Here is a 27530-nt window from a genome sequence, read left to right on the forward strand (position 1 = left end):
TAGAGACTGGAAGGAGGTCACTACTATGGAAAAGAACAAAGCAAATTCAAAGGGGAAAACAAACTTAGGGCTGGTTTAACACTAAAGCTGTAAGGCGACCTAAATTACGCTACCTCAGTTACACAACTGGGCTGTGTCGATGGGAGACGCTCTCCTGCCAACGTACCTTCCGCCTCTCGGGGAGCTGGAGTACAGACGTCGACGGGAGAGCGCTCTCCCATCGACTTAGCGGGTCTTCAGCAGACCCGCTAAATCGACACGGCTGCATCCACCGCAACAGTGCCCATTTAGCCATAAGTATAGACAAGCCCTTAGTGGGAAAAGCTGAATCTAAGTTAACTTGTGTCATGGCTGGAGGCAAAACTTCTGGTGGCCTGATGTGAGCAGCAGGCCCTTGTCCTAGAGCCCCCAGCAGCAACATTTTATCCCCTCCCAATGCCACAGGGAAGATTCCCGCCCATTTGTAGAAGAGGGGAGAAGCCATGCAGAACAGCAATGAGCTCTGTGTTTCAGTCTCAGTCACTCTGCCTGCAGACCTAGGCTTAAGCGTTTAGTCAAGAAAATCTGACCAACACCTAGGTGCCAAATTCCACAATCCCCCTCCCCACCCCCCAAACCAGGCTCCCATTGCTCTGTCCTATTTTTATTCCTATTTAAAATAGAAACACTCACTTAATTGCTGTTCCTCACCAGGGCTGAAGGTGGTGCCGCAGGCAACAAATGCCACTTCTGACTGCACACTTTGCATATCCCTAGGACTGAACTCTGTCAGAGTGGAATTCTCCGCTCGGTTACGCACTTTTATAATCAAAGAAGGTCAGCTTAAAAACAATGAATGTATGTAGATTGTTTATTGATTCCAACATATTAGTAGATTGGATAATAAACAGTACTTTTAAACATTCTCTTAACCAAAAATATAACAAATATTTACAATCACTCAGTAAAAGTACAAAAAGCATACAGAGGCACTGTCTTTCTAAAAGACATAAGTGTAAGAGGTATCAAAAAATAGGAGACACGTTGCTTGTTACGGAATACTTTACAATCACTGACTTGTGCAGTACAATTGCTATTGGAATATCATTACATCTGTGCAGTTGTTGCCAATATGCTCATATATTTAGAATTGTATTAATACCAAGCTAAACTGCATTCCAGGTATATAAAAATAAAGATAAAACAAAAAAGCACAACATAAGCTAAAGCTGAATTGGGAACTCAAGATGGATTTTTCTCCCCATTTTTAAATATAATGTATAAAGCTTTTCTAAAGAGAGAGTATCCCTTTTTTTCTGATCTGTTTTTCTGAAGGCAGTCGTAAGTATATCTTTTTAAAAAAAACTAATTCTAATATACAAAAGCTTAAAATGATATATATTTGCATTGTTGTCTGCAACCATGTGATCCGAGAGAGAAAGAATGAAGAAAAACTTTTCAGATTTATCTTTTGCAAGAGAATTACTGATAGAAAGCAGAGTCTTTCTGCAAAGGTTGTTTCCTATAGGCTCAATCCTTGGAAGTGCTGGCCAACCTCCATCTCCCATTGACTTCAATGGGAAAGGATGACACTCGGCACATCACACAATCACGACCTGTGAGAATTGGAAGGAAGCCATGAATCTCACCCTGCAATCATCTCCCACATAAGAAGCCTCACTGGCCCCAATGACTCTGCTCAGTGAGTTTAGATGATGCACATGAGCAAGAAAAGGCCTCATATTCCCACTCTGGTAATGACGGTCGATCATTCAACTCCTCTTATTGTCCAACACTTAAAGGAAGCATATTGCAAATATCTGAAGGAATTCCCCTTTAGTTTACTGTGTTGTATTTATGGAACAGGCAAACTAATATAACAGAAGCTCAGTTGTTTAATTTCATTATGTGGAGGCCAGTTAAGTCAAAGGTACTACAATTGGTTGGAAGGTTCTTTCCGAACGGTTTGGAAGGTTGAGATTTTAATTGCACAATGAAATATCACAATGCAGGCAAAAAAATCAAATTGGTTTTAATGAAATCCTTCACTCATCACTTATGAGCAAACAAACCATTAGTGAAAGAGTAAGTGGAGGAAGAATATTAGTGGGGACATGAATTGCTCAGCAGAAGTTAGGGCTGTGTAACAGAAAGAAATCAAAAGGGACAGAGTGCTGCACAGGTAAGTCAGCTCACATTTTTTGGTTCCATGAGATACCACTTCCATGAAACAACGTAAAACCTGAATTATGCAGTCTTAATTCACAATTTTCAAAGCTGAAAAAAGGGATAACGTCTCTTCAAATCCATACAAGACACACTACATTTGGCTATTTCCCCCGATCAATGTGATCAGTTGAATTAAAAAACAAATGAAGTCACAGCAAGGACAAGCAGATGCAAGCCACACTGTCCAAGTCAGAAGAAGCAGAAAAAGTAGCTCGTTTATCAATAGTTTATGCATGATTTATTTACATTAGTTGTACTGTCTATTCGGAAAATATGATTAGCAAGACTTTCACTCACTTTAAAAACAGTGTCCTGAAAAGTACTGCTGAACAGCATGATGCTGTTGATGTGCAAACACCAAGTTTAAATGGGTAATCAATATCACATGGCTGTCTTAATGGATACCAGATGAGGGCCCCAATCCAGCTCCCATGGGAGTCATTGGGAGTTTTCCCACTGACATCAGTGGAAGCAGTATCAGGCCCTTAGATAGAAAGGAGGTCACCTCAAGAACAAAGACTTAATCCTTTACGTTTGTTCAACAAGCTGAAATAAACTACAAATCAATATCTGAGGTCACTGAAACCTTAGGACTTAATTTATCTGGCACAAAACATGATTTTCTGATTAAATGGTAAGCCTATTTTGTACGCTACTTAAAAGCTAACAAATGTTTACAGTTTACTGTGGAATTACTAGAATTTGCAATTTATATCCTGTAAGACATAATTTTAAGTATTAAGAAGTGAACATTATATATGCTGAAAATAACCATTTTGCCCTAGACCATTTTGACACTTATATTAATCTTGATTCATTAAGGCCTACACAAGTTCATTGTACACATTAAGGCCTTGACGAAGAAGAAAGTATCCTTTAAGAAACAGCTAATCTGCTTTTCACTATGATTTTTCAGCTATTTACTCCTCAGACGCTCATACCAAAAATCTAACACATAGTCAATCAACTAATTATGAATTAGGCAGCCTCTCCCCACATTACTGCTCTTGACTGATTTAGGACTTCAGGATACAAGGATCAATACAGGGTACATTCCAGCCACAGGATAATATTAAATCTGGCACGCACATGAACACAAGCAAAAGTTTGATCAAACACATTCTTATGTTTGTAAACATCAGCCCCAAATAGATACGGGTGATGCACATCAAAGGCTTTGGGTTGTTTTTGGTACGTGTGTCATTTTCAGAAAATGCTGCATTTGCCTTACACGAGGAAAAAAATAAAATAAAAGCAATTTTAAAGCTCTTCATAACGTAATATAGAAGTTCTTTGAGGCACCTGTAAAATGACAAACATCTGTCTAACTTAGTCTGTAAACATCCCCATTAAGATTTACAAGTAAAATGTCAAAACACAGATCCACACATTCGTCTCCAATTATATTATTTGATTGGGTTATCCTGTGCTAGAACAAGAAAAAAAAATGCACGTATTTCCAGTTTTACCCCATGTACTCTGGTTGGCTAAGTAAAGTTAAAGCAAGCAACTTAGCTTACCCTAATTGTACAAAAAGAACATTAGAGGTGAATCCTGGCTCCATCCAAATGAAAACCACCACTGATTACAACCTGGCCAGGATTCACTCTAAAACTTGAAACATTCTAATCTAATTAATTGGATGAATGCTGTAGGTTTTCAGAATCAATTATACACTATATTGTACTATATCTCAAAATGTTCACTTTCACAAATATTATTCCATAATGGCTTGTGTTGATATAAAATTAGTATGTATTTATTGTATTATGTGCAATGGCCTATGGTTAAAATGCTATATTAATACACTTTCTTTCTACTCCATTAATGGGAGTGGTGACAATTTTCCTTTTAAATAATTCCAGTACCTAAAATATTTGAATTTTGGTACAAGTAGAAAAAAAATATAGGATGATCACAGAACCCACAGAGCACTAATTTTACTTTCTATTGCGAACAATGTGATTTACATGCTGCACTATGCAGTGCAAAATTTGTTTACAGTCCTACTTGGAAAGTTTTGAACATACCAAATAATTTCACAGGAACTACAGCCTCCATGTTTCAAACCTTTAATTTGGGGGAACGTGGGAGAAGAACTCCAGTTATTTTCCCAGCAGGCTGATAGTTAAAGAATTCCATAGATATTATGCAGGGTTTTCTAGAGCAGGACCAAGAGATGGCAGTGTTTCATTGCTGTATGCACATTAACTTCCAAATCCTTTATTCCATTTACATTAAGTACACACCCCAAATCCGGGTATTTCTGAATGAGTTAGTAGGCCCCTTGTTACCTGTGTCTGTTTCAGTAACACAAAGAATATTGACATGTATCTAAGTTAGTACCCATTTTCTTTGTCAGTGTTTACACTAGCCAACCAGAGCACTCCCAGTACAAATAAAAGAAAACCCTCCATAAACTCCAAATAAATAAATTACTTTTTCAGATAATGCCGCAGTGTCCCCAATTTTGCTTAAGTATGTAAAATAACTTTCTTAATTTTAGAATTATAAGTCATGTGGAAAATATATATCACAGAAATCTACCAAAGGATTATACAGAAGAATGCTTCCAAGTTTCAAGTGGTTCTTGACAATTGGTGGTCCCAACGTACTAAGATTGGTCCTTCTCATCATGCTGATTTCAGTACTCAGGTAGTCTGTACTCCTTGGAAATGGTATTTATATCACAGGCATAAATAGTTTCCTTAGGCTGTGATAGCTGACTGTGGTAGAGTGAAGTAAGTTAGAGAGATTTATGATTCAGCCAGGTTCATATTGTCCATGACTGAGGCAAATACAACTTTTGAGGTTAGTAGCAGCAAGTTGTCAGCATTAGCTAACATAATCATATGGTTCATAGTCCCACGTCCCCTGTGACTTTAAGTGGTTTTCATAGATAGCCCAACGGTTAGACTGCTGATACTTGTTCATCTTCTGTAAAACAAGAAAAACATTGTAAATTGTTACATCAGACATCTGCCATGAACATACAGTACATTATTCAATACGTTGACTAACCCCTACCATTTACTTCTAGTGATTCTGTGGAGATTGTACTGCCATGTAATGCTTTCAGAATCTAATCAAATGACCAGAATAAAATAAATATCCTTATTCAAAAAGACAGGTTTCAGAGTAGCAGCCGTGTTAGTCTGTATTCGCAAAAAGAAAAGGAGGACTTGTGGCACCTTAGAGACTAACCAATTTATTTGAGCATGAGCTTTTGTGAGCGACAGGTGCCACAAGTTCTCCTTTTCTTATTCAAAACGTTTCTCTACCATCCTACATGTTTCTTAGCCATTTGATGAAGATACACGGAAAAACAGATGAAATTGAGTATTCTCAAATTATTACTTTGAATGCACTGGAAAATGCATTCCAGTGACTCCAAACCATTCGGAATGGGACAGGGGAGGAGCAAGCAATTTTCTAAAATGATAAAATTATCCAAACATTTTAAAACTAAAAAGGAAAAATATCTAGAACTGTACAATAAGTTTCATTTCAAAAATTTGGAATAAAATATTGGTTGGCCTCTTTGTATCATTATCTTTTAATCTCATAGCTCATGAGTTGGAATCATGGTACACAAGAGTAATATACACTACAGAATGTTCTACTATCATGCAATGCAAAAATAGGGTTGCCTTATATCACAAAGGCTTTGACTCTAAATGCATGTTGTTTTTAAGCCAGATGGAAATTCAAGCAAGTCAGTACTATATTCTAATTTAAAAGCTTTAGTTCATTGACAGTGGGGAAAAGGATTGGTAATACTAATGCATAACAAATTGGAAGATTGAAAGAATAGCACCGATACGTTAGTGTGGAGTCATCTTTTACAAACACAAGAACAGCTTTCTGAAGCATATATATATATATATATTGTTGCAAGCAGCATGGATTGCTTATGGCAGTATTGACAGTCACTTCAAACAAGGGTGTAGAAGAATTTAGTTTAAGAAGGCAGTGGCAGCTCAAGTTTGGCCCCAATTTCAAATTTTGTAAAAACAAACTTTTACAAAACCTAAGAGCAACAGAAAAGTTTCCATTAATGTATTTGTTCCCAAAAAGCTTTAAAACATTCTCCTGCAACATTTGCACATGACAACTGCAATGTAAACCAACCAGAAATGGAAGAAAAATCAAAAGTGGAACCAACTTGTTTCCACTGTCCAGATTGAGAGAAATGCAAAGAAGTGAATCGTAATTAGGATTTCAAATATTCTTCAAGAATTAATAATCCAATATGGTATTTTTTAAATATAATTTTTAACCCGACAGTGTCCTTTTAAGGCATCAGAATTGGTCAGACAAAGGATGTAGAATTGAAGGAGAAGATAGCACTGTATAGGATCTAGCCCAGGGGTTCTCAAACTTCATTGCTCCATGACCTCCTTCTGACAACAAAAATTACTACATGACCCCAGGAGGGGGACCAAAGCCTGAACCCACCTGAGCAGGGATGCCAAAGCTGAAGCCCAAGGGCTTCAGCCCCAGGTGGAGGGCCTGTAACCTGAGCCCCATTGTCCTTGGGTTTTGGCTTCAGCCCCGGGCTGTGGGTTCGGGCATTGGCTTCAGCCCCAGGCCCCACAAGTCTAATGCCAGCCCTGGCAACTCCATTAGAACAGGGTCATGACCCACTTTGGAGTCATGACTCACAGTGTGAGAACCACTGATCTAGAGTATCTTAATTACACTTTTGCAGATCTCACACATTTTGATAAAGAACCCATTCAGTGACATGATTGCGCCATGTGCTTTTTAAAATACAAAGGCACACTTAATTTGAACAAATACATTTTCTTTAAAAACAGTTTCAATCTCAAAGAGTTACTGAGAACAACTCAAGAACATCATTTTGAGGTAACACTTTGCACAGTAATGAGACTTGACTTACATATCAGTTCATTTAACATCTATCAAGTTAGTTAACATACCATCCTCTTCACTATCTGCGTCAGTCATATCTGCTAGTTTAGGATGGGACGGTTGCCGTTTATGCCATTGAGGCATCTTCGATGAAATACAGGCCACTGGTTCACTACTGAGAGAAGCTGATGAAAGTCTAGAGAGGTCACTATGTAGCATCTTTGACCTCTGCACTGCCACGCTATAGTCTGGAGGCTTTAAGTGTGGGTGATGGGGTGATCCTTCCTTTATGTCCGCTAAAGAAATCCCCATATATCCTGGAGGGGTGGGCGGAGGCTCCCTATACCTATCGTCCTTCTTAGGTGAGGTGACACAGTACACTGGTACAAGAAATAAGCAATGGAAATGTTAATGAAGAAAACCAAGGAAACAAAACATTAAAAAAAAAACTGTGAAGTGTTACAATGACAAAACAGAAACTGATAACAAAAGGCAAATGCAGAAACATTGGTTATAACAGCAGCAGATTTTTATGCTTTTAACTTATACTTTATACTTATTTTGAAAAGTCAGTGTAATAGCAAAATGACTGAACTCATATGCTGAAAAGCCAATTGAAGTTCAATTGGACTATGGTCTTATGTTATTTAAATGCACTGAAATACTCCAATTACAATTACAGTAGTTATAATACTCTGCACTTCTATAGCAACTTCCACCACAGGATTTCACAGCGCTTTACAAATATTAATGCAATTATCTTTACAGTAATCCTGGGAGGTAAATATTCTTCACCTCCAGTCTTTAGGTTGGAAAACTGAAATACAAGAGAGGTTAACTGACTTGCCCAGTGTCACAATTAGTTTGTGGTGGAGTCAGGCATAGAGAGCAGACTTCTTGACTTCCAGCCCTGTTTATGAACCAGAAGAGAAGTTCTTTAAACAACTGACTTTATTATAACAAGATTCTGCTACACTTGCTGATATGCAGTATGACACTAGTACATGTTCTATGCTTATCTATGATGCAGGAAGAAATCAAAAGCTCTGTATGAAGCTCTCACTAAGAGACAGATTGTACATAATATTTTTGGCTTCACAAACATCCCATGGAAACAAGTTCCACAGGCTGACTGTGTGTTGTGTGAAGAAGTACTTCTTTTTGTTTGTTTTAAACCTGCTGCCTATTAATTTCATTGGATGACCCTTACTTTTTCTGAAGTATGTCGACTCACTCAAGGGTTATAAATAAAATGACTCTTATCTTTCACAAAATCAGTATCCAACATGCCTTAAAAATTTTACTTGAAAAAGATCAGTGATAGTGCTATTCCCACAGCCCTGTGTGGGAATCAGGGACCAATTCATGAATTTCAAGAGGATGTCTTAGATGCAGCAAACAACTCCTGCAGCAAATTGTCTTCAAGCCCCTCAAGAGAAACGCCACCAACCAATTAATGAGTTGGGCTCTCTGCAAGGTGTGACCATCCCCCTCATTTAAGGGGAAAAAGTACGAACTATCGTATAATCTGGCACGTTTTACTTAGATATTTGTAAAGCACTCTGAAGAAGAAACATTTGAATGCAAAATATTATTGTTACTTTAATTTTCTTATTTATTATATTCCCAAAGGTGCCTCTATCTACTAATATTGACTGCGAGAGAGTGCCATCCACTGGTAGAGTTGGACATAGCACCAATATTGGCATCCACACCGTTACAGCTCCATAATTCTCGTAACTTCTCACAATATAAATCACTTAGAAACCAGGACACTAAGATACCACGTAAGAAAAACTTCAATACCCCCACTCCCATTCTGCATATAAAACAATCCTATTAATGAGCATTTTAAAAGTGCAGGAGTTCCTTGTGGGAAAAGTGTTTACAGACACTGCTGGTTTAATAGCTTTTTCAGGAGAAATTAAGTGCGAGTTCTACTGAATAGATCCTTTGCCTTAAGAGACTCCCTTAGTCTGCCCTGTTCCCACTGAGATCTTCTCTTCTTTCAGAAGTCTCATCTCTGAAACCATCTTCCCACCCCAGAACAGACTAAACAAATGGTGAACTAAAACTAGAATATCTTTGATGTGATGTATGTGATGAAGTGTGGATGAGGAGTTTGCAAAATTAAACATCTACTTGTGACCCAAGATCCATATCCACCTATTTTTTCCCTTCACTGAATAGGATGCAATGCACGTTCTGTTGAACTATGTTGCTGAATGCTTCTTAACAATGAATACACATAGTTCAGCAACATGGCTGCATGCAAAGAAAAGTGTGCAATGCGGTACATAAACAGAATTGGAAACAAGAGAGAAAGGAGTAAGAGATAAACAAGAATGCATTGAGTGGCTCACATGCCAGAATGTCAGAGCTGATGAAGAGTGCACTAGTGGTTAGGATATATTATTAGGCTAGGGCAGGGTGTGTATGCATGTGCTGGAAGGAAATGCATACAAAGTAAATTGTAGGGGGGTTATGAAAACTTTCTTAGACAAGCTCACCTTTTCCACGGAGCCAGAAAAAGAGAAGGCCTCCACCCTATATGTGACATCAGGATAAGTCTGCTCAGGCAATTACCCTATGATGATAAAGTAAGTCCCTCCAGCAAATTGCTCAGGAATTAAATTGGGTTTCAGTTTCAACCCCTAACTTCAGCAATTTTTTAGAAAGTTTTACTCCATGTTTAATCTTTTTTGCAATCCAACTCCTTTAGTCTTGGTTGTTTGGCATCCCTACTCACTAAGTCACTGAAAGAGCATGTGCACATTAATAAAATATGCCTTTGGAAGGCATATTTTATGTGAGGAGAAAGTGTGTTTTTCTCCTGCAGTATGCAAACGTCAGCTGGCTAAGCAATCTAACAGCAGGCAGTGGAACGTGATGCTATGAAGGGAATCTGCATAGCTTCTCGGCTCCCTGGGACAGGAATGTTATGGACGCAGTGTGCTCAGTCTCTTTGCATCACTAGTCAACCTCCTCCCTTACTAGTTGCTGGAAGGAGCAGTGTCAGTGGATTCCCACAGGAGGCATGTCCAGACCTCCTTGCCAGAGGAAAATGTGGAGCAATAAGGGTTGTGTGGGATAGAAGCAAAAGAGGAGGATTAAAAAAAGGTGATCCCAAGGGAGTCTCAAGAAATAAAGGAACACTGAGAGCATATGTAGAAATGCCTGATGCTTCCCTGAACATAGGCCTCCTGCATTTCCATACGGCTGTAAGGAAGCATGTTGCTTTATTCTTTTAATTTTCCTAGTTTAAAAAAAAAAAAAAAGTTGGTTTGAAAACACATTGTCTGGGTACTACTTTGATTTAAACCACATGTAAAACTGGATTTAATATGCAACCCAGCCCCCAGATCTGCTGATGTAATTTCTTAACAACTTAATATTAAAATGCAAAACAGATGTGGAAGCTTCCACAGGTTTTTGGCTTGGCTTACCTATCAGGCCTTTTTCTGTACTTGAAGTAACAGTTTTATAATTTGCATCAGTGGCTGGCTTACAGTCCAAAACCTCAGTCTGCTCGGCTGTAGAGTGCTCCAGCCCTCTCCGTTTAATTGTCCCGTAGTTTGTTTCATACGTGTCTGACAGAGAGCTTGAGGAGGCCCAGCTTTGCCGAGACTGATCATGTTCTGTGCTGGCTTTTGACTGCCAGTTATTTTTGGAAAAGGCTTCAGAATACAAATAAGTCTCTTCAGGGCAACAGTTTGAGGGTTCTACTTCAGCAATGGGTCCATCTAGATGAGTGTGACGATAAGAATTCAAGAGATCCCAACTTTTCTGGTTTGGGATATTCTGAAAGTTATCATGAGAACTACTTGAACATGAAGTCCAGCTTCCACGGCCACTGTCCGCAGCTTCTATTGTGATATGCTCGTGGGAGATCTCCTCATTGCTCATGGAAGATGTGACAGCCATCCCTCTGATTATAGCAGGTCTAGTTAGTGACCAACTAAATTTGGAGACAAAATAAATTAGAAAGAAAAAACACAGGTTTGTAGAAAAGTAACTAGGACTGTCAAGTGATTTAAAAAAATTAATTTTGCAATTAAACACAGTATTAAATAACAATAAAATACCATTTATTTATATTTTTTGGATGTTTTCTGCATTTTCAAATATACTGATTTGAATTACAACACAGAATACAAAGTGCACAGTGCTCACTTTATATTTATTTTTTATTACAAGTATTTGCACAGTAAAAAACAAAAGAAACAGTATTTTTCAATTCACCTAATACAAGTACTGTAGTGCAATCTCTTTATCATGAAGGTTGAACTTACAAATGTAGAATTATGTATTAAAAAAAACTGCATTCAAAAATAAAACAATGTAAAATTTTAGAGCCTACAAGTCCGCTCAGTCCTACTTCTTGTTCAGCCAGTCGTGCAGACAAACAAGTTTGTTTACATTTGCAGGAGATAACGCTGCCCACTTCCTGTTTACAATGTCACCTGAAAGTGACAACAGACATTTGCATAGCACTGTTGTAGCTGGTGTTGCAAGATATTTACATGTCAGATGTGCTAAAGATTCATATGTCCCTTCATGCTTCAACCACAATTCCAAAGGACATGTGTCCATGCTGATGACGGGTTCTGCTTAATAACAATCCAAAGCAGTGTGGATTGACTCGTTCATTTTCATTATCTGAGTCAGATGCCACCAGCAGAAGGCTGATTTTCTTTTTTTGGTGGTTCGGGTTCTGTAGTTTCTGCATCTAAGTGTTCCTCTTTTAAGACTTCTGAAAGCATGCTCCACACCTCGTCCCTCTCAGATTTTGGAAGGCACTTCGGATTCTTCAATCTTGGGTTGAGTGCTGTAGCTATCTTTACAAATCTCACATTGGTACCTTCTTTGTGTTTTCTGAAATCCGCAGTGAAAGTGTTCTTAAAATGAACATGTGCTGCGTCATTATCCGAGACTGCTATAACATGAAACATATGGCAGACTGCAGGTAAAACAGAGCAGGGGATATACGATTCTCCCCTAAGGAGTTCGGTCACAAATTTAATTTATGGATTATTTTTTTAACGAGCGTCATCAGTGTGGAAGCATGTCCTCTGGAATGGCGGCCGAAGTATGAGGGGGCATACGAATGTTTAGCATACCTGGCACGTAAATACCTTGCAATTCTGGCTACAAAAGTGCCATGTAAATGCCTGTTCTCACTTTCTGGTGAGATTGTAAATAAGAAGCAGGCAGCATTATCTCCTGTAAATGTAAACAAACTTGTTTGTCTTAGCAATTGGCTGAATAAGAAGTAGGACTGAGTGGACTTTTAGGCTCTAAAGTTGTACATGGTTTTGTTTTTGAGTGCAGTTATGTACCAAAAAAAATCTACGTTTGTAAGTTGCACTTTCATGACAAAGAGATTGCACTACCGTACTTGTATGAGGTGAATTGAAAAATACTATTCCTTTTGTTCATCATTTTTACAGTGCAAGTATTTGTAATAAAAAAAATAATACACTTATGTCGCTCAGGGAGTGTGGAATATTCAGATCCCAGAGCGACTAAGTCTTGCTGATATAAGCTGTAGGGTAGACATAGCCTAAGACAGTTTCAAGTGCACACCTTCAGAGCAGCTAAGAAATCAATTAGACCATTACTGGGAGATGCTACTTCGAGGCACTGAGGAAAAAAAAACCTGTTAACTTTGCTAAAGGCTGAGATTCTAAAAAAAAATCTAAAGACACCGACTGGTTTAAAAGTGGCCAGCATGCTGTGGGGCTGACACACAAACAGAGACAGAGGGAATATGCTATAAAGCTAACCGCCCATTCAAAACTTCTCTGATCAGCTCTGGATTGCGCTATAAGTGAATATCAAGGATAATATATAAAATTCATCAACATGTACATTATATTGACACATTATGGAATCTAGGAATCGTGTTAGAAGCATTTTTTATTCCCTTGCCTATCTTTTGAACTTTTCTATCAAAAAATATTTTTTTCACAGAAAATTATGGAAACTAAAACATGGCAATAATACAGAGTTGGGAGGATTTTATTTTAAACTATAAACACATGTAAATACCAAGTTCAGGCTGCAATACGATCCTTAATGCAACAGTATGCGTTCTCAAAAACTGTGATTTTATGTGCTTCAATACCCTGGCACATTGGGGTATTTAATTAACTATTCTATGTCTGCGGTGAATAAATGTCGTATCTCTGATGAAATTGGAAGGTCCTGTGCTTTTTAGAAAAGAATTATTTTAGTTTATAAAGTGCACCTTTAAATAGATCTACTATTTCCAATTTTATCACATTGGAAAAACTGGGATTGGTAAATATTCAGAAGTTATATTATCTTAGCAATGCACTCTCTCTCCAATAGTCTCATTGATAAGGAGAAAGCACTACAAAATACTCATTCTTTCTCACATTATTGTTGGGTTTCACAGCTACACAAGTAGACACAGCTCCTCATAGTATTCAACAATGAAAAGTGTGTGTTATTTTTTCATAAAAAAAAAATCATTCCCTTCTCTCCATGGGCAGATTTTTGCCAGTGTTGCATTATCAAGCATTAATATTTCTCCTTAAAAACTGACTACTAGCTCAGCCCAGGTATTTGATATTTCAAATGTAAAGAGAATCTCTCTCCCTGAATAAAATACACTGTGGTTGAAAAGACAGCATTTGATCCCAAGAGATACTGAGCCCCTTGATTTCCATAGAAGTTGTCATGGCCCAGCACATCACAGGATCAAGCCCAATGTTTTTAGATATATGTGGCATCTTTGAATGAGCTACTGGTGGCAGCCATCTTACTAAGAAGGCAACAAACTGTCTGGTATGGGAACCTTAGGAGGCAAAAGATGGGAAACTAGTTTCTAATCAGCCTCAACAATCATAAAAACAACTTACAAAATGTTTGGGTTACATATTAAAGATTAAAGTATTGAAGTGACTGATATTACTGATAACCAGCGACAACTGCTAGCATGCTGTTCTCATTCAGCTGCCTTCCTCAGCACTGTACAGCAAGGAATTTGTTAAATATCCTTCAAGCTCTCAGTGTATTTGCATTTTCCTGCAAGAGACATCCATCCAAAACCTGCTGATGCAGAGAAGCTCGTCTATCTAAATTATACTGCAAACTCCTTGTGCGCAAAAAACTGTCTTCCCCTACGTTTTAAAACAGCAAGCACACTGATTGCTGTCAACAAGTTAATAATAATAATTACAGCATAACCCTTAACTGTGCCTTGACTAAAGCATTTTGCTCCTTTTCCTTACGTCAGTCAGCCAAGTACCACAGCACAAACACTTCTCACCCAATGCTAGGCTGGCTATACTCAGCCAATGGTTGAGGAACTTCTTTTCTTTCTGCTGCTCCTGCTGAATCCATCCCAATAAGAGACTGAGGCAAACATCTCTCATCCTGTAGGGCTGCAGACATTGAGTCGGCAGAGCAGTTACTCACGATGCTGGACCGCGATGAGATCTCACTGTGGCTGGAGTCTGAGAAGTTATCAGATTTAGTGGACGGTATGAGGGCATAGCCTAAATGAGATAAGACATGCAGCAAATAGGAAAAAAACATCAAAAAGAGAAGGGGAAATCTATTTATTCACCACCACATTAAAGCACTAAAAATATTTCAGTAAAGCTATTCAGAAAGATCCCTCTCCCTCATGCCTATTTCTCTGTAGGTTTTATGCCACTACCTTTCATAAGAGGAATCAGGATTTATCAGTACAACGTGCTAATACCAAAATCAGCTGGTACTTACAGCCAAGACCCACTTAAACCAAGAGGTTAACTTAACATTACATATAATCAGCAATGGCAACAAATTGCCCCAGGCTGGTGTGTCAGGTTACTTCAGTGCAACAACCACTCAGCCACAATTATAAACAACCTTGGCTAGTGAGACAATGTATTTCCCCCAATCTTCCTGTACCACCTATTGTGCATGAAATTCAACAGAAAATAGGGGGTGTCTCCACTGCAAGCAAAGGCACGTCTGTAGCACAGCTTTAATCTAGCTAGTATAGGCAATAATAATAGTTTAGACGTCAGAACATTGTTCGCAAAACACCAAACGTGGTGGCAGGCTTCAGAACGGGCTAGCAACCAGAGTACACGTTAAACATAAGCTAGCACAGGTATGCCTACCCGTGTCAGAAATCACGCCTTCACTTGCAAGTGTAGACATGTGGTGTAATGAGGGTATGCTGATCATTGCCAAAATTTACAAACACTGAAGGATAAGACATATGCTCCATCTCACTTTTCTTATTTACCTCATTATGAATCATGAAACTCAAGTGGGCAGCTCACAAGTATGGGAGGTAGAAATTTTACAGCAGCTGGACCTGCACTGTGTAACGCACTCCCACGGTAAGCTCACCACTTTCAGAACAAAATGCACAACTTTTTTTTCTTCTGCTTGGGGTCACTCTCAATGTGTTCTTTTTTCTCTCTCACACACACATACATAAACAATACAACCCCTATAAACCAACCAAGTCTTTTCTTTTACAGCTTGGGAGGGAAAATAAGAGATTAATAGCTCTAGGGGAGATTTTTTAAAGGTTTTCACACACACACCCCGTATGTCTGTTCTGTCAACTTCTTATATTCTGTTCGACACCTAAACTGCCAGCTCTCTGGGGGCAGGGACTGTCCTCTTAGTTATTTGTCTGTGCAGCGCCTAGAACAATGGTACCCTAATCCTTGATTTGGGTTCCTAGATGCTACTCTAGTACAAACAAATGTAATAATAGTAACTAAAGTAAATGTAATCAGAAATTGTTATATTTCTTTTCCTGCTAATTTTCTTATGTTCATTGTAGATTTTAATTCTACCCCAGGCCTTGACAATTTAGGAGGAATAGCCACAGCTGCATTCAGTGGAGGAATCTAATTCACTACCCACTCTGCACTGCTGCAGAAACCAAGTGGCAACATGGAAGGCTGTCAAGTTAGAAAAATCCCATATGCACCAAATTGCTCTTTCCAAGAGGCAACAGAACACTCCTTTCTTGTCAGGATGTGATTGGACTTCAAACAAGTTTAAACCTAATCTTTCACCTCCTATCATTGGCAATCCTGACTCTGGATGCTACGTGAAAAATATAAATATAAAAACCTGCATCAAGCAGCTAAGATGCTGCCTTGTATTTTAATACCAGGGTTGCTAGAGTTACAAATGTTTTTTCATGTGATTTTATACAGTAACTAAAAGTCAGCTCTACCAGTTCAATGCCAGAGTACTGTTATGCCATGTGTGAAATGTGGATTAAAAAATTATCCTGAAGTTGGAGCACAAACACGATTTACTTTGTTTCTGAAGACCTGTGTTTGTGGGTCCCTATTGAATCAAATAGTCTCATAAAAGAGTTTACATATGCTGAGGCTGATTTATGGGACATAACAATATTCATCCCTAAATAGCATAGTCCAAGATATGGTAAGAGTTGCACAAATCACCTGTAACAGCTAGACTTCAAATTAGAGCTCCTTTTTTGTTTTTAAATTTAACACACACCACCCTTTCAAAAACAGCTCAGGGAATATATCAATTTTAGGTAAATGGGCTCTAATTTTTTAGCTTCCCAACTCTGATGAAAACAGGGGTAAATGGACATATAAGTACTTAATTTTTTACTCTAAGGCTAATTTTCGGCTAAGTCAGTGGTCCTCAAGTGCAAGCTGAACCTCATCGGTGTGTCATGGGAGCCCCATAAAGTTTTTGACGATCAATGCTGGAAGCTGGAGTGTAGCCTAATGCTTCTCCGTGGAAGTGCTTAACAAATATGTGCTGAGAGTAAAATGACTAGGATGGTGAGTGTTTCAATCACAGCAAGCACTACAGCTGAACTAGCATAGTGAAGGACTGCTAGTAATTCTGTATCGTTATCTGCCAACCTGAACTGGAGTAGAAAGGGAAAATACAGGAAAAGATTCAAAAGAGGTTGGGGGCAGGGGAGGAATGGATTGAGACAAATTAGGAGAAGGAAGAAGAAGACAGACAATAGAGTGGTCCAAATCATTCCTCCCTAGCTTTGGTAACATGCATAATTTTTGCATTGAAGTTTATGTGGGCTACCAAAATTAAGAGATGGACTACCAAAAGTTGTCATTTGTTGTGTTACGAAATTGTCATTTCTAGTAAATTTGTCTATCAGTGGGTTTTGGGATTGTACTATAGCTCTAGACTCACTGAATCAGATTCAGACCTGAAGTCAATCACACCAGCTTTCATTAGGCCCCTGTTTGCTTCCTTTACTGTAGGCAGATTTCAAACAAAGAGTTTGAACACTACTATGAAATACACAGAAGTTTCTTTTTCCACTCCAACCAATTTTGCTGTTAGGTGCACTGTAAAATTCAAAAAACTGAATACACTCCCTGGTGCGTTGTTTTTGAAAACAAGTGACAGAAAAGTCCATTACCTACCAAACAAGGACCCTACATGCCTCGACTTTAGTTATATAAGAGATATGGATACTTGCCTGGCATTTAATGACTGACATATTGTTCTTTGAGACATGTATTAGCAAAAATAAAAAAAGGTACTGAAAGGACAGGATGTCAAAAACAAACTTTGGTTCTGAGTGGAACTATTTCTAATACATCAGCTCAGTTACCTTACGTAGTAACCAACACACTCTGAAATCTATTTAAAATGAAGTAACATATGTTGCAATATTATTAGGGTTTTGCTAGCAGATGATATCTTGTACTAGTGATAGCAGTTTTACTGGTTGGCCTCCTGCAGCTTTTCTGTGCTTTCCCTCTGAGTACAGAACAGAATGCATTTTCAATAGCATATCATTTGCACTGTCTGTCACAGTTAAATTGTTCTCTCGTTCTGAACTTAAACTCTGTTAGAAGAAAATTATGGCAATTGGTTTTATGATCCTTCTAAGCTCTTTTTCATAAAAAATTATAAGCTGTCAGTGGAAATTTGGCTGGATCGCTGAAGTTTTTTGTTTACATTAATAATTGGGTTGATTTGGTCTATGAGTTGATTTGCAGAAAGTAGTGGCCTCTTGTAGTGAGTCGGGTCAGCTCTTGTTTTTCTGTCCAACTATGATCGCCTTTTTTTGGAATTAAAATAGAGGTAAAACAGAAGCAGAAGCAAAATTAACTAATGAGCAGGTGTCTTACAAATCTGCTTTCTTTAAACATTTTGTTTAAGATAACTGTCTCCCCTACCATTTGTGGGTCATGCTTTGATTGGGGGAAGCATGCCTTAGACTAAGGCTTCTACCTTCTTTTAATATTTATATTTTCATCCTGCTTGAGGGTTCCCACAGGGTGACTAGACAAAGTCCACTCTATTTCAAGCTAGACTTGAGCAGTTTCCCCTGCCTGCACTGAGACAGATAATGCTTACTAAATATTAGAGTTGGTATGTTATATTGTGAGTACAAACACATACATGCACATAAGACTTGACCCTTCATTTGATGAGGACTGTGGGACATTTGAGAACAGACACTTCACTTAGCCTCCTGGTAAATTAATCAAATCACTATCTAATTTCTTCACAGGAGACTATGCAAAGCTTGCAGCTGATGCACTGTTCTTAGATCAAGATTCTTTCCCAGTTGTACTAGCATGAATCAACAGTTTCTCACTTCAACTTTAAGTAAAAATCTACATGGTGTGCTTTTGTACTGGACAGTGAAACATTTACTTCAGAATTAGAGAAAAATCTGAACAGATGCGTCTATACGAAAGCAATTTTAGTGACATGTATGACTCAGCATGACGACTGATGCCATGTATACCAAGATAACATTGATCAAATAACCTGACATTTGGAGGCAATGGCCATGCTGTATAACTCAAATATATTTACCGATTATTTTTACAGTTTTTGAAGCTTGGGCACACAAATTAAACTTTGAAACAGATACTCTAGTTTGATAAACATGAGCATAACTGTAACTTTAGAGTAAATAAATGTATTTAAGATTGGCATTTTAGATTAAACTCAATTTCTTTACTTTTCAGTATATTGATATGCAACACAATATATTTCTAAATTTCTTCTGTTTATGTCTTTCATGAATTTAAATATTTAAGCATCTTTATTACTTTTTCCTCTTAATGAAAAGCCAACCTACACACATGTATAACTTTTAAGAGACCTTTTATCCCAGATGCTGACTCTTGAAATTAAACAATTAGACCATTATAACAAACACTACCCACTCTTCATCTAAGAATGTCAAATAGTTTTACAAACGAGTTATTGTAGTTGTTGTGAAACAGACCTGCGCTATCTGAAAAATAAATAATAATGTGTGTACACATATATACTAACTGTAAATATAATAACCTGAGCCTGGCTTGGGAGTTTAGCTTGGTAAAACACAGACCAGTAAGAGATACTATGCTTTTAAAAAAAAAAAAAATAGAAGTCAAAGCTGGGAATAGGAAGGGATTGATTTATATCATAATGTACATTCTTGGGCAATCAAGATTACTACACTGTCACCAATAAGGAACACTAAAGTATATCTGACAGAAACATAAGGCAGCATGACACAGTGGCTGCTTTTATCAAGCAATATTTGCAGCAGTTTGCAGAAATATTGAGTATTTTTTAAGTCTAAATAATGTTACAGATTTTAATATTTCTGTGGATTTCGAGAAACTAAAATTTACTGGGTAATGTAAATAAATAAGGATTGTATGTTTACATAGAATTTCTAACCTTAGCACTAAAGTACACTAATTCAAATATTTTAAATGATTTCTAAGGCCAGTCTCAGGTGAAGAACTGCCCGTAAAAAGATTAGGTGGAGGGGTATTTGTTAGAAACTAAAATATATATACACACATACTTTAACATGAATAAATGCATATGTACAATATTGATACCATTTAAATGCCTGATATAAAATGGAGAAAGTACATCATATAGTCTTCCTCCTCTTGGGCCTCAATTGTGGACAGAACCAGACAAGCGTATTACTGTTGCCATGGCTACTTGTACTTAGGGCATCACTGTCTATGTCCTTTAGTTTTTCATTTCCTTCTGTAGCTTGAATGTGATCGGCCTCCTTTTTACTTGTCAAAGCTGCTCTCTCCCTGGAGAAACTTCTTTCCCTATGTCTTCCAAATGGGGATCTCATTCTTTTTCTGTGCTTATTCTCAACTTCTGCCTTGTCTCTATCATCCTCACTTTCTTTCTTTTCACTACTGCCAGAACCATGTGTTGTTCTGCCAGTGATCTCCTGAATTTTCTTTTGTAAATAAATCCCACCTATTCCGTAGCTGCGCTGCCCACTGTTCTTGTTGCTGGTTTCACTGGCAAGTGATGAGGAGGAACCAGAGAGATTCATTTGACCGCAGTTATCAGACCTCTGGATGTTACCAACTACAAAGAAACAACGTACAAATCTTTGTAAATAACAAAATTTCTGACAGAGACATTTTTGAAAATGTTATCCTAAATTACTTAGGCACCTAAATCCCATTTGTGAACGTAATTCAGGTACTCAGGAGCCTTTATCACATAGATTGTCAATGAGACTTTGGCTCCTAAGTGCTTAACTCACGTTTGAAAACAGGACTTACGTGCTTTTCAAAATTGTAACGTCTAATTTCAGACTTAAGTCTCAAAAATGTACATACTGTAATGGGAAAATTGTGTATTGTATATTAATTTGTACAGAAATACATTAAAACACTCTTACTATAAAAACACTCTTATTTCTAATGTTACTCTTGACATAAAGTTGCTATACTCACAGAATCACTTAAATAAATGATAAATCCATAACAACCTTTAAAGTATTACAAAATACTGAGTTCCTAAGATGGAAGCCTGAGTAGAGTATAGAAGCATATACTCCTACCTTTGTGTGGAGAGCCCTGAGGAGAAGCAGGAGGACTGGAATGCAAAGAGGATGCCATAGATATACTATCTTCTGTTTGTTTCTTACTATTTACTTCCTCAGACAAACTGAGTGACTTCTGAGGAGAACCCGTACCTATGAAGATGACAGAAAATTACTTTGTACTGTTCTACTTTCAAGGTAATATGTTTGATATGTGTTTTAATTACAATGAAGGGTGAGGCTGCACAACGGCTAGTGTAAAAGCATGAACAGAAAGAGGCGTTGGATTACTTAAGGAGATTAGTAATGCAGTAGTAAGTTGACAATTCAAATTTAACTCAGGTCAGAAGTGGTCATAAGATATTGCTATCTGATGATTGCTCAGTGGTCCATCTCAAATAAGTTTAGTGGCTTTTAGGTGGCAATAGGAACTATCACAATTGACACCCTGTTAGAAAGCCTTAGCAGAAAGATTAAGGACCGAATAAGCTATGAAGCCTGAAATCTCCTCCCAATACACTGTTATGATGGCATGGGGAAGAGATAAAGAACTTTGTATCCAGGGCTGTCAATCCAGCACCTGTTCTTAGCTCTACATTCATACTAAAAACCAAAAAAATAAAAGCATATAGAGAACGTAGTTGAAGCAAAACATAGAAAATGGCTTTTCCCATTCTCCACTAGTAAGTCCTGTGTAGTATACTACAGTTAAACATTCAGTTAAGTTCCTGATACAATGTTAGTGAAACACTGAACTTTTCAAACATCCAGGAGAGAAATAAGACATCTTCGCAGTCACACCACGAATTAAGCTTTAGGAATACCTCAAATTGCACAGACACTTGAGTAGATTAAAGCAGAATCATATGCCATTTTTAATAGAGAACACTCTGAGGCTGGATTTTTAAAGGAGGCGGCCTGAGGTCTGCACAGAAAAATGCACTGCAATTGCATGACTATGTGCCTGGAAAATTACCACTATTCCACATATAAGTCAGGTTATTATGTATGAAAATAGACATGTAAGTGCTAAAAAGTCATCTGTGTGCACAAAAGAGGTGATTACATGCCAACCATTAAAATTTTAGCCCCATATTTATTTGAAAATTAAAATTCAGTATTTGTGCAGTGACTTGATGTTTCAATTGCTGTAGTATTTTTATTGCTCATGACATAAGAAAACGAGGCTGCTCTTTATCATCAATATAAACCGATAAAAGAATGGATAAATTAAAAGTTGTTTTCAGTAAAAGACCAATACTGCCCTTTGTACCACATAAGCCTGAGGAAGGACAAATATTTGGCCTTCACACCCCACAGAATTCAGAAGAAATTTGGCTGGGCCTGGAAATCATTCTTACTAAATTCCATGAGTGCACAGAGGAGAGATTTATTCCCCAAACAGCTTCTTCCTCAGAAAGATTATCTTTCCTGAAGCTTAGGGGGTATTACAGACTAAGTCAAGTATTGTACTTCTATTTCACCAACCTATTTCATCTGTTGTTAGTAATCATATCATGTGGTAAGCATCCAAATATGCAGAGATGAAGTGTCAGGTTTAAAAAACTGGTTAAAGAAGGATCTGACTAATGAGGGTTTGTTATAGCCTGAGATCCAGTAGTTCAACAGATGTCCTAAACTCCTTTCATAAAGGAGGTAAGAGTAAGTGAAAACAGACCCACATAGTTCTGGCAGTCAAGCTCCAATACCAGGTTGAGTCTGTTCAGTTGGAGGACTTCAAATGATATGGTGGATGAATAAAATTTAACAGCTATCAACTCAAGCTATCCACCATCTACTCTACTTCCTACAACTAGGAGAAGGAATAATAAGAAGATGGAAAATAAGCTTACTATAAAAAGGTACATTCCCTGAAAGACATCCTTTAACACACTTTACTTTATTCCTTTGGATTTAGATTTTACAGAAAGATATGTAAGATGTGGCAAAAACATTTGATGTGCCATAGTGCTGGTTAAGAAGCTGAGAGGCAGTGAGTCAGGACGTGCGATAAAGAGTTTAGTGTTTTGTATTTCACTGACATTGCAGTGCTAAAATCTGTGTGCCTGACAGAACCTGCATCTTCAAGCAATCATGGACAAAACAATTTGAGAGGAATCAATTTCTGTTGGCCAATTTAAAGATAGATTTGTTTTCTAACTTCCTATGTCCATGTTTGAAATAACAGTGAGGATAAGGGGAAAACAACTTTTGTGAAGTTGAACTAACTTTCCTGATGTTTTCCTTGAGTTTTGAAGTGGAAACTGATGCACAATCCAGTGCAGAATTGTTTTACGCTATTCACTAACTTTATTCAATGTTTTATGGAATAATTTAATATGTCATTTAAAATTGTTTTAGTTTTAAAATATTATGTATCATTCAAAGTCATGAAGACTTAAACAAAAAACAAACACCAGACATTTCAGAGACTGAAATAGGTCAAAGGGATATTATTTAGCAGCATTTTAATATATAACCCTGAGAGCCTCAGACATTGGTAAATTTAGATAACAGAAAACACAAATAAAATATTATTTGATGCTTACTAAGAGTTACTAATAACACTAAAACATATGTTGTTCTGTTTGACCATAATGCCATTACAGTGGTACTCCAGATTGAAATATTAAATTTCCTGTGATTTACGTCTGTGATTACACTCACTAAAATGTATTATATTCATTATGTCATGAAAGAAAAAAGGAATGTAATTCTACTTGGTTTGTAAGATTTCCATTCAGAAGAATAAATATATACTTTTAGGCACAATGCTAAATCACCTGCTATCTGCCCGGTTATGATGGTAGGTTTGTATTCACTTTAATTAGCCTGGTTCAGAAACTGAACTAGTTCTACTTTTTCAAATAGCACTCTCTGAGGCAATGGTTATTTTCTTGCTAACATATATGTTATAGAAGAGGCCTATGACACTAAAGCAAGAAAGTATCTTTACATACAATGGGATTTGTAATTAGATACATTAAGAACTAAAAAGGTATTAGAAACTTAGTTGTGCAAATAATTTAAGGTATGTTTTGTTCTTTCTTGTGGGATAAACATTATGCTTTCTTTTACATAATTACATGGAAATGAGTGAAACATGTAAATGAAAAGGGTAAATGAAACCTTGAATTATTGAGCTGATTGCAATGCTTCCATAATAAATATTTCAAATATTTGGTTGGTTTGGAATCCAATCCCTCTCCCCCTCTCAAACTTACTAACCACACAAATTTACTCTACTTTGAATACTGGAAATACAAATTGCAGATACTCACTGAACGTGACATGGTCCTTAGCCGGTCCTTTTTTTCTAATAGGGTACAAATTAACAGCTGGAACTTGGAGAACTTGGCTCATTCTGTTTTGTTGATGCAGATGGGCTTTTGTGGTTTGACCAACTGACCTCATAGGTATTGGTGACATTTCTGAGGATTTTGCGCCTCTTCTCTCATTTAAATTCTTGGTCACTGTTATGGTGAAAAATGGAACATTAGTAACTTTGCACTCTAATTTGCAAGATTTATGATAGCGATATTGAAGAAAATGATTGACCAGACAATAACAGCCTTTTAAACAGCAGTCTATACTATAACAGATAGTATCTATTCAAGGCACTCCAGTCTTGTTAGATTTCAGAGGCAAATACATAAAAACAAGTTTAAAATATTCCTAAAGCTCTTTCGAATTGTTATGTAGGCATACAATGCAATGAGAAATTATTTGATTTATTCCCATTATAACTGAATTCCACAAATAACATACTTTAGATTTCAGTGCAAAATTACAACATTGAAAAGCATGAACTTCGCAACTATACAGAAAGTGTCCTCACTGCAACTGTACGCAGTGCATCCTTTGTCCAGCTTGCTGGAAGAAAAGAGATAGCTTCCCCTATAGGAAGCTCCCTCTACAACTGGTGGCAGAGGGGAAGGAATTAAAAAGTTTACCTGGACAGAGCAGGGAGGAACACAAAGTGGCTGGATGAGGTGCATGTGAGAAGGTGATGCCCTTCCAGGTGACCAAGTATTTATATCCTGGGCAGTTCCAGAGAAGTAAGGTGACCGTATTTTCCCAAAGGGAAAATGAGATACCATATGGGGCCTGTCTGGTCCCCCTGTCCTCCATGTGCGGGGCCGGCATGGGCCCAAGCCACTTTCCTGAGCTCTCTCTCCTGTGTGGGGCTGGCCCAGCCTGGGCTGCTCTCCCTCTCATGTGGGGCTGGCGTTGCCAATTCCCACCCCACCCCCTATGTTCCTCTGCACCCCACTAGGGGTTGCATCCTACTTTTTTGACAAAACTGTGCATTTGTCCTGTTTGCTCTTGCCAACTGATGATCAGTTGGCAAGAGCAAACGGGACAAATGCCCAGTTTTGTTAAATCAATCTATCAATCAATCAATCAGGACAGCTGGGACAGATCTTAAAAAAAGAACTGTATAAATTAATTTTAAGTTATAATAACTTACGCTAATGTCTAAACTATGATCTGTTAACATAATTTAAATTAAATAAAAATAATAATACTCAAGCAGCACGTTTGCTGCCAAACTTTTAAAGAAAGTTAAACCACTGAACTGGTGGAAGTCACTGGCTAAGCACCTGGAACAAGATAGTTGAAGTGTTTTGACAGAAACAGCTTTTGACAGAATCAGACTCTTTTGCAGGTGCAGAGAGAATATTTTCTTCATTTCAATTTATTCAGCTAGTTCAGTTCAATGTGTTGATGCTGAAAGCAAAGGGAAAAGGGGAAAATAATACTGCTCCACCCCATAACATCTGCAACATTTGCATAAATAAAGGGACATGGGAGGGGTTGGGTCCCCAGTTCACATGATGGACCTGGTTTAATGACTAGTTCATTCACAGTTAAACCGACTGGGAGCTGAAAAATCAGGAAAGCATGTTTTCCTCTTCCAGACCATGAATTTAAAACTACTGTAATTGTGAGAAGATGACATCTACTAGTTTTAAAAACTTTAAGGACCAGTTGACCAGAAACAATCAGTTCAATTCACTAACTACTGATAATACTTTCTTTGTTTAATATATCAGTTTTAAATGCAAAACTCATGTTACAAATTTACTTTTCTTATGAAGCCTGAACATTAAAGTAGTGTTAATAAAAAACTTGAAAATGCTGTTTTATTAATTTAATTGAATTCCACATTCCATTCATCTAGAGCCTGACACAAATCATAAGTAAAAAAATTAACCCTCTAGTAAATAAAAAATGCATCATTCACCATTTTCTAACAAATTTAAAAATGTAAAAATTAAGTATCTGAATAGCTAATTGCTTAAAGAAATGTGTATAGTGTTTTCTCTTGGTTAGGAAAAAAGTACCAAGTTTCAGGCAAAGGCTATAGTGAGTTGCAAATTAACATATTTTAGTGGTTACCAATCACCGATAATCAACCTCTCTTTAGGAAAATAACAGCAAAGTATAAAGGTGAAAACAGATTTAAATCGATTATTTAAATCAATGTTTAATACACTGATTTAAATCATGATTAAAATCAGTGATTTAAATCACCTTGATTTAATTCAATCCACCTTGCTAAGAAGCAGTGTGTTTGTGCATTTCTGAATCTCTCTCTTCAGAAACCCTTATCCACATGTGAATCCACATATATATATGTGCCCCAGCTCAGGAAGACACTTTAACATGAGTGTAAATTTAAGCACAGGACTAATCCCATTGACTGGAGTGGGACTAAATGAATTAGGTACACGTTTATGTACCTTGCTAAATTAGGGCCATAGTAGGTTACGCCACTGTGTACTTTTCATTCACAATTCTTTCCACTTCCTTGGCATGGTTTTAAAGTCAGAAAATAGGATTAGCCATAACAGAACAAGTCAAAAGACTAGTTCCTGTGGTCAAACTTTGGCTGTGACCTAAACCTGATAGCTGAGAAGAGAGCAACCGTTGTCCTCATTTTTGCAGTCTTCCAGTTGTGAAAGTGTTTTTAAGGTTTAGGGAAAGGGTAGTAAGATTCCTAAGCAACTCCCACTAGCTGTTAGTTTTTAACTTGAATCATAAGGTTTGCTTTCCTGTTATTAGAGCTAGTCAGCTATATTAGTACAGCTCTCACTGTACTATATTTATTCATGTGTCCATTTAATACCCTCTTGTAAAAGCATCACAAAAATCTGACTTGTATTGCTGTGGCACATGGAATTAAAATAGTCAGTATAGACCCTAAATCTAAACAAATATATAACTATAGTGCTGCACAAACAGGATAAACAGTATTTGAAGTCTGGATGCCATGATTTATTTAATAGAATTGAAAGATGACCTCGTAACACTCATGTTTCTGATACTTGGGCATGATAGGGACATCTTTTAAGTTTGCACATAAATCATATACTGAGACTTCCACATTATATGTTCTGTTAGGAGAAAACTGAATATAAAATGCAATGCATAGTTCTGCCTCCAAGTGTGAGCAAACTGTGTTACGACCATACTTTGCCAAACATACAGCACACGCAGTAGAAAAAAAGCTGTGTTCATGCTGGGCTTTCTTTGTTCATACAAGCCACTCTTTTCCTTTAAATTTCTTGGCATATTCTCTGACAGTGCCAACAGGACGTTCAAAATCACTAAT

The 27530-nt window shown here is 37.4% G+C and overlaps 1 protein-coding gene across 4 annotated transcripts in view; it reads right to left on the reverse strand.

The window, feature by feature from the left end:
• Window positions 1-836: 836 nt before the first annotated feature.
• Window positions 837-27530, reverse strand: part of RAPGEF6 (Rap guanine nucleotide exchange factor 6) — a 235079-nt gene continuing 208385 nt past the window's right edge. For 3 of the 4 annotated variants that reach the window (XM_077825108.1, XM_077825106.1, XM_077825109.1), the window contains 7 exons: window positions 24193-24384; window positions 20930-21064; window positions 20335-20448; window positions 14381-14609; window positions 10530-11041; window positions 7152-7463; window positions 837-5145 (listed from right to left, as the gene is read on the reverse strand). In XM_077825108.1, coding sequence (XP_077681234.1) covers window positions 5120-5145; window positions 7152-7463; window positions 10530-11041; window positions 14381-14609; window positions 20335-20448; window positions 20930-21064; window positions 24193-24384 — 1520 coding nt within the window. In that variant the 3' untranslated portion in view covers window positions 837-5119. The remainder of the gene's footprint in view (window positions 5146-7151; window positions 7464-10529; window positions 11042-14380; window positions 14610-20334; window positions 20449-20929; window positions 21065-24192; window positions 24385-27530) is intronic. The other variant, XM_077825110.1, reaches the window with a different exon arrangement.

This window comes from Eretmochelys imbricata, chromosome 8 (assembly GCF_965152235.1).
Source record: "Eretmochelys imbricata isolate rEreImb1 chromosome 8, rEreImb1.hap1, whole genome shotgun sequence".
NCBI classification, from domain to species: domain Eukaryota; kingdom Metazoa; phylum Chordata; order Testudines; family Cheloniidae; genus Eretmochelys; species Eretmochelys imbricata.